This window comes from Quercus suber, unplaced genomic scaffold (assembly GCF_002906115.3).
Source record: "Quercus suber isolate HL8 unplaced genomic scaffold, Cork oak 2.0 scaffold_7, whole genome shotgun sequence".
NCBI classification, from domain to species: domain Eukaryota; kingdom Viridiplantae; phylum Streptophyta; class Magnoliopsida; order Fagales; family Fagaceae; genus Quercus; species Quercus suber.
In genome coordinates this window covers 808,247-820,798 of record NW_027069473.1, presented here as the reverse complement: position 1 = coordinate 820,798, position 12,552 = coordinate 808,247, and the positions used below count along the sequence as shown (strand labels likewise).

At 35.2% G+C, this 12,552-nt stretch overlaps 1 protein-coding gene across 1 annotated transcript; it reads left to right on the top strand.

The window, feature by feature from the left end:
• Positions 1-852: 852 nt before the first annotated feature.
• LOC111998340 (receptor-like protein 7) lies at positions 853-3,753 on the top strand. The gene has a single exon (XM_024030439.2). It carries the CDS (start codon positions 853-855, stop codon positions 3,751-3,753), a length of 2,901 nt encoding a protein of 966 aa, XP_023886207.2.
• The last annotated feature ends 8,799 nt before the right edge of the window (positions 3,754-12,552 follow it).

Genomic DNA, 12,552 nt, shown 5'->3' with positions numbered 1-12,552 from the left:
AAGAAATTGACTAAATTGATATCGCTGGATTTAGGAAGAAAGGATCAAAAATAATATTTTGCCCAAACAGTAGCTGATAAGATACTGATTTAGCAAGAAACGTTATTCACAAATGGATGTCGTCCACTTCATCAACCAAGAAATTCCGCTAGTGCTTGCTTCATAATCATAAACCATGAAATTCCGCTAGTGCTTGCTTCCTCACGCACCAGTCCTTGGTCAAAAATGATATCTTGCCTAAACAATAGTTAATAAGAGTCTGATTAAGCAGGCAACGTTATTCACGAATGCATGTTGTCAACTTCATAAACCAAGAATTTCCGCTAGTGCACCTAACGCACCAGTCCTTGGCCTTGGCCTTGGCCATGGCCATAGCATTGAAAAACGTGGATTAAAGTATTAAACCGGGACGGAGTAGATCTTGGAGTATATAATAATTTTTCTTGTAAGTGTTATGCCCACAATTACTAATAATAAAATAAAAAATAAAATAAAAAAAAAAAACATAAAATGTTACACCCACTAAGTTAAAGAAGTGGGAAGGCAACTTTTCCCCCTCTTTTTTTTCTTTTTCTTCCTATAAGAACAAAAGAATCAAAAGCGACCTTTTGAAATCTTAGGGAAGCCAACTTTTCCGAAAGTGAATTAAAGCTATCAGTTTTTTAAAGCTAATGGACTGTTTTAAAGTTTCTCAGTTTTTTAATGATAATGGGTTTGGGACATTTGTTGAGGAGAATACGAAATCTTTAACAATCACTCCAACAGAAGGGAAGATTCGAACTAATAAAATTCTTCTTTTGCATTCCTTGCTTATATAAGAGCGAAAATACATTGTTAATTTAGACTTAAGCTATGGCGTCCTCCTCGTATTGTTTAAAATTTGTGTACTTGCTTTCTTTCCTCTCAACTATTCATTTCGTTGCCGTTCCCTCATTTTCCTTTGTGCAAACTCTTTGCCATAGTCACGAAAGGTCTTATTTGTTGCAATTTAAGGAAAGCTTTGCCATCATCAACAACAACAAGTCTATTTCCTTTGATCCATCAGCTTATCCCAAGGTTGCTTCCTGGACATTAGAAGGAAACAATAGTGACTGCTGCTCATGGGATGGGGTAGAGTGTGATACGTCCAATGGCCATGTCATTGGTCTTGACCTCAATAGCAGCTATCTCTACGGTTCAATTAACTCTAGCAGCAGCCTTTTCAATCTTGTTCATCTCCAAAGGCTTAATCTTGCTGACAATCATTTTAACCACTCTCAAATTCCATCCACAGTTTCCAATCTATCCAAACTAACATATCTCAATCTCACTAATTCTACTTTTTCTGGTCAAATCCCATTAGAATTTTCACAATTGTCCCAAATGTCATCCCTCGATCTTTCTTACAACCATTTGGAAATCAAGAATCCAAGTCTAGAACGTTTAGTTGAAAATTTAACCTGCCTAGAAAATCTTGATTTGGGTTTGGTGAGCATAATATCCATTGTGCCCAATATCTTGGCAAATTTGTCTTCTTTAACTTCCCTTCGTCTCTATGACTGCAAATTGCATGGGGAATTTCCAGTAGGCATCTTTAAACTTCCAAATTTACGAGTTCTTAATGTGCGGAAAAATAAAGGTCTCACCGGTTATCTGCCTGACTTTCAATGGAAGAGTCCCCTGGAGGAAATGATCCTCGCAAACACAAGTTTCTCAGGTAAGCTACCTGCATCAGTAGGAAACCTTGGCTCTTTGACTGAAATTGATATGAGGAGGTGCAACTTTTCTGGGCTAATTCCATCTTCTCTTGGTAACCTCACAAATCTATATTATCTGGATCTTTCACTTAACACTTTCGAGGGCCACATTCCATCTTCCTTTGGAAAACTCATCAAACTTTCTTTTCTGCAAAATGAACTGAATGGTACAATCCCTTCTGAGCTTGCAAACTTGACACAACTGACTCACCTTTTTCTATATTATAACCATCTTTCAAGTCAAATCCCTTTTGGGCTTATGAACCTCACAAAATTATCTTCCTTGGGCCTTGCGGGCAACCACTTTACAGGCCAAATTCCAAGCTCAATCTTTAACCTTGAAAATCTTGAAGTTCTTGATCTTTCCGCAAACAACTTTGCTGGCATAGTGGAGTTTGACAAGTTTGTTAAGCTCAAAAAACTAACTTCCTTGCATCTATCTGATTGTGGAGTGTCATTAATTATTAATGAAACTAGTGACAATACAACTCTTCAAAAGTTCCAAAATTTAGGCCTCGGTTCGTGCAACTTGAGCAAGTTTCCAGACTACCTAGCAAACCAAGATGAACTAAAATGGCTACACCTCGGGACCAACAACATTCATGGACAAGTACCGGAATGGTTTTGGAACGTGAGTAAAGAAAATTTAGAGGTCATCGACCTTTCTGAAAACTTTCTTACAAGCCTCGGTCAATATCCAGTTCCTCTTCCTTGGACCCGTCTAGCCATTTTAGACATCACTTCTAACAGGCTCCAAGGATCACTTCCAATTCCATCCTTCTCCACCTTGGAATATCATGTATCAAACAATTCATTCAATGGAAAAATTTCGGAGTTGATTTGTAACATGAGTTCTCTTCGAGTCCTTGATTTGTCCATTAACAACTTAAGTGGTTCACTTCCTCAATGCTTGCACAACTTTGGTGATTCTCTACTCATATTGGATTTACGGAGGAACACATTCGAAGGAAGTATCCCACAAACTTGGTCAAATGGAAGCAAATTAATGATGATTAACTTCAGCCAAAACAAGTTTCAAGGGTTGTTACCAAGATCTTTGGCCGAGTGTATAATGTTGAAGGCCCTTGATTTTAGTAATAACCAATTCAATGATACTTTTCCCTCATGGTTAGGAAACCTTCCAAATTTAAAGCTGCTCATTTTGCGGTCCAACAAACTCTATGGCCCAATAAGTACTCATAAAGCAAAATATAAGTTTCCCAGCTTGCAAATCTTTGACCTCTCGTACAATAGTTTTACAGGAAGTTTGCCATTAAAATTCTTTCAATATTCCAATTCTTCCAAATTTGATAGTGCAAACCTAACATATATTGAAGTTAATTCATCCTTCGTTGTGCAAAACAGTTTTCAAAATTACTTATGGGATCTTCAATATAGTTATGCAATGATAATGACAAACAAAGGAGTGGTCACAGATTACAGAAAGGTCCAAGAATTTTTCATAGCTCTTGATTTCTCAAGTAATAGATTTGACGGAGATATTCCAAAATCCATTGGAAATTTAAATTTAAAAGGCATTTGTTTGCTCAATCTTTCCAATAACATTCTCATTGGCCACATCCCACAAAGTTTGAGAAACCTTGTAGATTTGGAATCGCTAGACCTTTCTCAAAACAAGCTCTTTGGGGAAATCCCACAACAGCTAACACAACTTACTTTCTTGGAATCCTTCAATGTTTCTCATAATCATCTTGTGGGACCTATACCTCAAGGAAAACAATTTAATACTTTTCCAAGTAATTCATTTGAAGGAAATCTAGGGTTGTGCGGAAGCCCATTAACAAAGAAATGTGAGAGTTCTGAGGTTTCACGACCTTCACCTACAACTCCTGAAGAGAGTAAAGATTTGGGGTCTCCATTTCAATTTGGTTGGAAAATTGTTTTGATTGGGTATGGATTTGGACTAGCTGTTGGAGTGATTATTGGACAAGTTGTAAGTGCAAGGAATCATGATTGGTTAATGAAGACTTTCAGAATGAGAAAACTGGTGAGGTGATTGATTTAATTAGCTAGATAGATGTCTTCCAAGGATATACATATGTACATACATTTTTACTCTATGCTTTTTTTAACTTTTTTTCCTTCTTGTGTAACGTAGTGTGCTACTACCGTTTTTCTTTCTTGTTTTGATGTACGTTGGACTGGCTAGCAGCTAGCATTAATGTATTGTATGTAAAAAGTAATGATGACTTTATTGAATTTTCTTTTTCAAATAGATTTCAGTTATTTATGTATGGAATAGAGTTCTTCAATGGCCACAATTTTTCTCCATAGCTCACAATTAACCACTCCAAAATTGTCATAGAATTTGTAAGACAAATTATGTTCTGAAAGTTCGAAAATGTGTTAAAACACAAGAGCTATTTAGACCCCCAAATTAAAGATTACGACTTGGTTGATTTTACTCTTACTTAAACTAAGTGCGGAATAGAGTAAATGTGAGCGAACAAACAATAAAACCACTCTAAGCCATATTCATCAAAACACAGCAGCAAAATGAAAGTTAAAAGAGTAAGGAAGAAGAATGTAAACACAAGATAACACGGTGATGTGTTATTGAAAAGGAAACCTAAATACTCAATGTAAAACCTTTCTGCCGCTCTCCAAGTGGTAAATCAATCCACTAGACAATCAGTTAAGATACATGAATAGCAAGAGACCCTCCAAGCCTAATCTACCCAATGCACCTAAACCCTCCAATCTCCTACTCCAACAAGGCTTCTCTAAACCATGTCTTACTTAGCTTTCTGGATCCCGTAATACGCCCGATTGTATCCGCCAAAACTTGGTTTCTTCCAATGCTTCCCAACAACACCAAATCCTCACTTGACACTCAAAAAGGGTGTGGTAAGTGTTTGTGCTATCATCCTCTCAAGAATATGGAAATGAAGAGGAAAGAGTTGAGGAAAACCACAATAGATTGTGTAGAAAATTGTGGGTATAACAATCTCTCACTCTTAAAGGTTGTGGCTAGGGTTTTCTCTCTGAAAAACACTTCTCAACATATGTGGGTAATGGGGGTATATATAGTATAGGTAGAGATAGGGTGTATCAGATAGGAGAAATTGGTAAAACATAATATTTTGCGAGTATCAAACGGGAAGGCCTTACCTGCGAGATACTCACGAAAACCAATTGTCACCATCTTGTCCTAACTCTTCGCATTCCAGTCATATGCTGGGCACATGCTTCACTTAGCAGGAAAGCTTCTTGCGAGTTACTTACGAAAACTTCTTTGTCTTCAATATGCATTAAGTCTTCACACACTCTCTCTCACACAACTCTTACAATGAAATCCCACATAAAATACATGGTACATAAGATTGAACAAAATTACAATCAAATTTGGCACGGAATTAAAGTCAATACAAAATAGTTATAAATCACAACTTTACATGTTCAGTAGATTTTCTATGGAATAATGCAAGTAACTAAAGGTCAATGAATAGTTGGATCTTTGCCCACCACGAATGTGTAATGCACTTAACTAAAGATGAGCAAGTGGATATGGATTAGCAAGGCTTCATTAGAAGTTTATGTTGTGTAGTTTATAAGATTATAAATACTTTTATATAGGCCACACAAATGTATCAAATAAGTACTAAATATGAATTGACCTTGATTACTTTGCATTTAACAGTATTCACAGTTTCACACTCTTTCACAATATGTGTAAAGTGTCCACATTTTTTAAAAATATGGACATTTTTGTGTGAACATTGTGTGAAGTACTGTACATGTAGGAGTGCAAAACAATCATTTCCCTTTACGAAATATAGCCTCTTTTTCAATGGTTCATTAAAAATATTTATGGTATCAAAGTTTTATAGTCAATTTCTCGCAATTGTTCTTTCTAATAAGTAATAGCTAAGTTAAATTCTCGTTAATGTCCCTTTTATAATTGTACTCTGATTATGTAATGTATTATAAATCCAGTTTAAAATATTAATATTACTATTTTCCTATGTGTTCTAATAAGTATTACTGTTTACAAAAAAAAAAAAAAAATTATCATTAATGGCTATCATCTATTGATTCTTCTCCTTCATCTTCCACAACCAACTATCCTTTTCAATGGCAAAGAGTTAGGAATTTTTCCTGCGGGTCAAGATAAATATAATATAATTCTTAAGTAAAACAATATATATATATATATATTCATAGTTAAACAATCAGTCAAAATTGTTCATATTGTCAAATTTTAGGATATGTTTTTAAGGAAATAATATATATTTGCTTAAATTCACATTTTTCAACCTTTTTATGCTGTTTAACATTTTATAATTTCAGCATTTGAGATAAATGAATGAATTACAATTTCCAAATCTTGAATATTTTTTTCTTTTAAAATATGCATAAATTGTGACAATTTAGCTAATGGTGGAAACTTAGTGAGATAAAAGCAAACAATTAAGCAAGCTCTAAACCAAATATAAACGCACTAATGTACAATAAACAAAACCATTTTATATAGTTCTAGCCTCTAAGCATGCCCTTTATAATTTGAAATTACTACATTTTTCAATCATAAAGTGTGATGAAAAAATTATTTCACCCACAAACGCATAACACTCATCACACCTCTAGGTTTTTGATGATTAGAAAATGTAGTAATCCTAAATTATAGTATATGCAAATTATTAACCTTTACTCAAAAAAGCAGAAAACCCTCTGAGCATGCGCTCATGCTAGTATTATCTAACTTGAATGATAGATCATTAAAAACTTTAGTAAATTTCACCTTATTGTTTTTTAGCAATAAAATTTTGTTTCTTAAGTTTAGATTACATCAGTAACATCTATGTGATATGGGCAAAAGAATCCTATGAAGACCATTCAATCACATTTTCGGCCTTTGTAATGCATCCTATAGTGAAAAGAGATACTACAACTATCCAGTGAAATGAACTTTGTTAGGTTCTAAAGATTTAGATTTAAATATTTAGAATCATTTTTATATTGTGTTGGCAAACCGAGAAAAAAACATATCTAGTATAGGTGTTTAGGCAATACTTAAAAGTGGTCATTTCAAGTGTGGTTTTGCCTTGCTCGACCGATCGAGAATTAGGCTCGACCAATGAAAAATTGTAGGTCCATTTTTTTCTGCAGAATTTTAAATAGGCCCAAATTCGTGAAAACGTTTAGGGTTTCATCTAAACCTCTCCACATATAAAAGAGAAACCCTAGCCATGTTTTGAAGACTTGTGTGCTACTCTTTGTGAGATTTGAGAGGTTTTGCACCTTCTAACTACACAAGAATCTACTGAAGTAAGAACTACAATCAAGTGTTGGTAGAACATAGTTGTTGCATCAAGATCATTACTGATGGTAATCTGAAACCTTTGAGTGGAATCTCAAAGTCACAAGCAGTGCAACTTGTGTTGGTGTAAATCCAAGAAGAGAAGGAGTCCATGGATTCGGAGTTTGCACGTGGCTCCGCATTTGTGCATGATATAATATATCCTTGTTTAACCTAGATCTGAATAATAAACCTAATACTCAACTTAGTTAATTAATTAGGTTAAAAAATCTGGTTTAAGGAGTCTAAATGAACAAACAAACCCTACTCATAATGTTTTGAAATCCACTGCTCTAATGTCTCGTCTAGTCATCAAAATTTCAAATGACAACAATTTCCCCAAAATTTCACCAATCACCCCAGAATAGCACGAACATGCCTAAAAAAACAACTTTAACCAAACATAAGTTCAAACCACGAGCATAAAGAACAACTTATACCAAAAGGAAATAAGTATTTACAAAGGTAATAGTTTATCCCCCCCCCCCCAAAAAAAAAAAAAAAAAAAAACCAAAAATGATAAGTATTTAAAGAGCAAGAACTAAGAACAACCTCAACCAAACATAAAGGAAAAAAGAAAAATAAAGTACCAAATATATAATACTAATATAGCATTACAAAATATGAAATTGAAAGATACACAAATATTTTTGTTTTTGCTGAGTTATGGTACACAAATCTGTGGCAAGACTTGCACCCTCAAACCACTCGCTAGTACTCACTAACTGGCGCTTCAAGATTTATTTAGTCTCAATGTCGTTGTTGCTACTTAAACTACCGTGTCACCATTGACATCCACGACAGAAAAATATTTTTGTATCGCTTCCAAGATACAACCACACAACGCCACCACAAGGTCCACCAACCATAGTGCCATTGGTCACTCCCTTCGTCTAATCTAATCCTAATCCTAATCTTACTTGGAACACCACGACAATGAGACTGCGGTTTGGTTTTGCACACAGGCCATTGGTAAAGCTAAGATACATCATATATGTTTTCGAATGGGTTTTGAATTTGGACATCATGTATCTATTTCTATAGTGAATGCTTTTTAAAAAAATCAAAAGCAACCCTGATCAAGAAAAAAAGAAATTATGAAGAGAATACACATCACATGTAAATATTTATGTAAAAATTAATTATTACTTAACTTCATTGAAAAATGCATACTTCATGTCTTGAACATTACGCCAATACTCCTCTTCACACTTTGAAAGTCCTTTCCACAATCGTGAAAATCGAAAATGATTTTTTTTTTTTTTTTTTTGGATGAATAGACTACAACTTTATTCATTAAATTCAAATACAAGAAACATCATGGATGAGAACTTGTTCTAAGAAACAAGGACATTCCTCCATCCAAGCACAGTAGGCAATCAAGCCAAAAGCTTGTTTTGCTAACAAGTGAGCCGGCCTATTACCCTGTCGTCTAACATGAGGAAAACTCACCTTTCTAAACTCATTACACTCAGCTAATATTCCATAAATCAAAGCAAAAACAAAAGATGGAGCAGGTGAACATTCCTTAAGAGCCTAAATAATGGTTAAGGAGTCTCCTTCAAGAACAAACTCTCTGATGCCTACTTCCTTTGCAAAAATAATACCGGTTTCAAATGCTTTTGCTTCAGCTTCAATAATCCCCAGTGGAGCATCTATTTTCTTGCTCAAACCTACAATAAAATTCCCTTCATGGTCACAAATATAAACACAAACACCAGCAGCCTTTTGAGTTGAGAATATAGTAGCATCCACATTGATCTTGTATAATGGAAAAATAGGAGGAGACCACTTCACTTCCACCTGTGTTTGGTTTTTCAGAAGGGTATTCGTTGCAAAATAATTGGTATCAAGTTATTATAACGATTTCTTCAAATTAAATTATTGCAAAAAGAATTTCTTAATGCAACTTAGTATTAAAACCTCTATTGCAACTAAAAAATATAAGTTATTGTAACTAATTATTATTAATGTACATGAGATAAAAAAAATTATTAAAAAAAGAAAAAGAAAAAAAAAAAGCCACCAAAGATTATGAGAAGAATAGAGTCCTTGGCGAAGGAGGCTTTGGAATTGATTACATAGGAGTGCTTCTAGATAATAGTGTGGTAGCCATTAAGAAGTCCAAAATTTATGATAAGAACCAAGTTGAGCAATTTATAAATGAAGTATTTGTGCTTGCTCAGATTATCCATAGGAATGTGGTTTTACTTGATCTATAGGTGTTATCAAGGACCATAGAGGCCTTTGAATATTGGGTTTTACTTGATCTATAGGTGTGGTTTCTAGTGTCAATGAACTTTGGACTCTAAGAGATGGCCTTAACATGTGCATAAACCTTAATTTACAAGCAGTAGAAATATAAATTGTTGTTAAAGCAGTCCTTGATTGGGTTACTAATACTTATAACAACACCTTACACCATGTATCTCTCTTATCTTGAATTACGGGAACCTCTCATATAAATATCTCAGATTTATGAAGTATTGTTTTCGTGAGGCTAACCAATGAGCTGGCTAGAAAGTGACATTATCTTCAACAAGATTCAGTTGTTTTCAATAGTCCTCCCATGGATGTTTATACTTTGCTTTATTATGACATGGTGGGATACACATTTTGCTTTATTTTGCAAACAACACAAAACCTTTATAAGTAGGATACACATTTAGCGTGGCTAATACACCGTGCAGTAGTAAATTAATGGCTGACATCAAAATTAGAAAATTCACTTTTAATCTTACTGCTTAAGTTTTTTTTTTTTTTTTAAATAACCTTTTAACTTTTTTTTTACTTTTTTGGTAATAGATAGGTTGATTTAGTTAGTTTCGCAAAAAAAAAAAAAAAAAAGGTTGATTTAGTTAATAAAAAATAAATTATTTTTTAAGGGTATATAAATAAAAAAAAATTAAAATTATTATATATAATTTTTTTTTTTTCAGGTCAGGGTGTTCTCAGGAACACCCTGGCCTGAACGTGGCGTCGCCACTGCTTTCACTCTACCACAACCCACAATCACAGACACAGCCACAGCCACAGCCATAGCCATAGTCACAGTCACAGTCACAGCCGCTGCCACCACCACCACCCAATACCCAACCACCAAAATCACAAACAAAAACAAACCAGTATAAACCCAGCAAACCCATAGTCACCACCAGCCAACCCAACCCACAACAAACCCAAACCAGCACCGGCCACCATCACCCACCCACCTGCCACCACCGTACACCCCAACCCAAAATCAACCCACCACTAGCCACCACCACTACAAAACTACCACCAAATCACAAAACCCAGCCATCAAACAACCAATCACAAAGCAATTACCAAAACCCAGCCATCACAAATCACCAATTACAAAACAACCATCAAAACCCATCCATTACAAATCACCATTACAAATCACCAAATCACCAAATCACCAATCACAAAACAAAAACCCAGCCACCAAATCACAAAAACCACCACCATCACAAACACAAAATCAAGCCATCACAAAATTTCACCCACCACCAAATCCGATCCACCACCAAACTATGACCCACGACCCAGACCCACCGTGAAAAGGTGACCCACAGTGACTGCCGAAGCACTATAACTCGCACCCATGGGAAACCAGTGAGAGAGTGAGGGACGAGCAAGAGAGGGCAAGGGTGAGAGGGTTGGAGAGAGGGAGAAATAGAAAGAACCCATGAGAAAGAAAGAAAAAAAAGATAGAGAAGAAAGAAACCGGTAAAAGAGTGAAGAAAATGAGATAGAAGAGAGAGAAAAGAAAGTCTGGAGAAAGAAGACAGAGAGAATACTGAGAGAGAGAGAGAGAAAAGATATTTAATTGAAAACGAATTAAAAAATTATTATTTTTATAAAATTTGAGCTACAGTATATTGTTATAGATAGCAGTCTATTGTAGTTTAATTTTTAAAATTTCTAATAATAACATTTTTATTGTAGTGTGTTTTTTGGGAATGAGATGCTAAAATATAGCATTTTTAACTTTTAACATCTTGGGAATGCTCTTATAAATATCTATCCAAGTCTTCGTCAAGTTGAAAGTTAATTTTAGCCTTTTAGGAACCACTTGTTCTAAGGCAAAAGGGTTCTAATCGTTTCTTTCAAGTTCGTGTACCTGTGACCGCTACTGCATAGTGGAATTTACGGGAGCAGCTTTTGTTTGGAAGACAGCCAGTCTCGCTCTGTAAGTATTACATCGTTTTCATATCAATTTTTTCCCCTGCGTCAATGACAGTGTCGTGAAGTTTAAATTTTGTTATGGTAATTTTTAGAGAGTAAAATGCAACTATTCACTAAAGTTTTGTGCACCTAGGATAGAATGACAATCATTGTGAATTTGTGAGGTGTTCTTGTGATGCATATATTATCTTTCATTAATAGGATTTTTTAGTACATGAGTAAAAATATAAGTATTCATTTGCTTTAAAAAAAAGGGATAAAAGTATTCATTAAAAAAAAAAACATAATTTGGTAAAAAGAGTGAGAAGAAAAGAATTAAAAACCACTACTTTTATTTTATTGTTCATATTTTACAAATCTTAAATTTATGAAGATGGCGAGTGTTCATTTTAAACTATTAAGTCTTCAAATAGATACACGAACTTGGAGAAATATCTCATCACTAACACCCTGCAGAAATATCTCATCACTAACGCCCTGCAGAAGCGTTACTAATACGGGAATGAAGCCACAATTAAGGTAGCACCAATGGCTAGGAGGAAGCACCTATATATACCAACCAATAAGGCCTGACAATGGGTACGAAAAACTCTAGTTCATTTTTGCCTGTGGACAACTCCACTGTGGACGATCATTTTTGACTGACGATTCGAGCATTATCAGTTTGGCGCCGTATGTGGGAACTCTCTTCATACTTAGTTCGAAAGTACTGTTCCATTCAACTTACAAGTCTAAATGGAATCCCATGCTAACCAAGATCTAGCAGCACTAGCTCTACAAATTTAGACGCTCGCAGCCACTGTGGAAGAAATTACCAGGCAGAATCAGGAGATGAGAGAGCGACTACAACAAGAAGATAATCACTCGGAGACCAACCGAGGTGATGAAGGAGACAACCAGAGAAAACGACCAAACACTCTAGAAGAGGTGAACTCAGATCTCCTTAGAGAAATGAGATAGGAGATGGATGAGCTGAAGAGCGCTATCAAAGAAAAATCAAACCGGAGTCTAGACAGAATGGTCTGGAAGATAGATTCACCCTTCACCTTAGCGGTCTAGGAATGCCTAATACCCTCAAAATTTCGTCTACCCCAGCTCAAGCCATTTGATGGATTGAAGGATCCTTTGGATTACCTCAATACTTTCAAGACGACTTTAGGTCTCCAACAATGCCTTAACGAAATGCTATGCTGCTCTTTCCCAACTACCCTCAAAGGAGCAGCTAGGGAGTGGTTCACTAAGCTACCGACATCTTCCATTGATAACTTCGAGCAGCTAGGCAGTTCCTTCCTTTGTCATTTTGTC

Excerpts from the sequence above, each read along its gene's own strand:
- LOC111998340 (XM_024030439.2), top strand. The coding sequence starts at position 853 with ATGGCGTCCTCCTCGTATTGTTTAAAATTTGTGTACTTGCTTTCTTTC.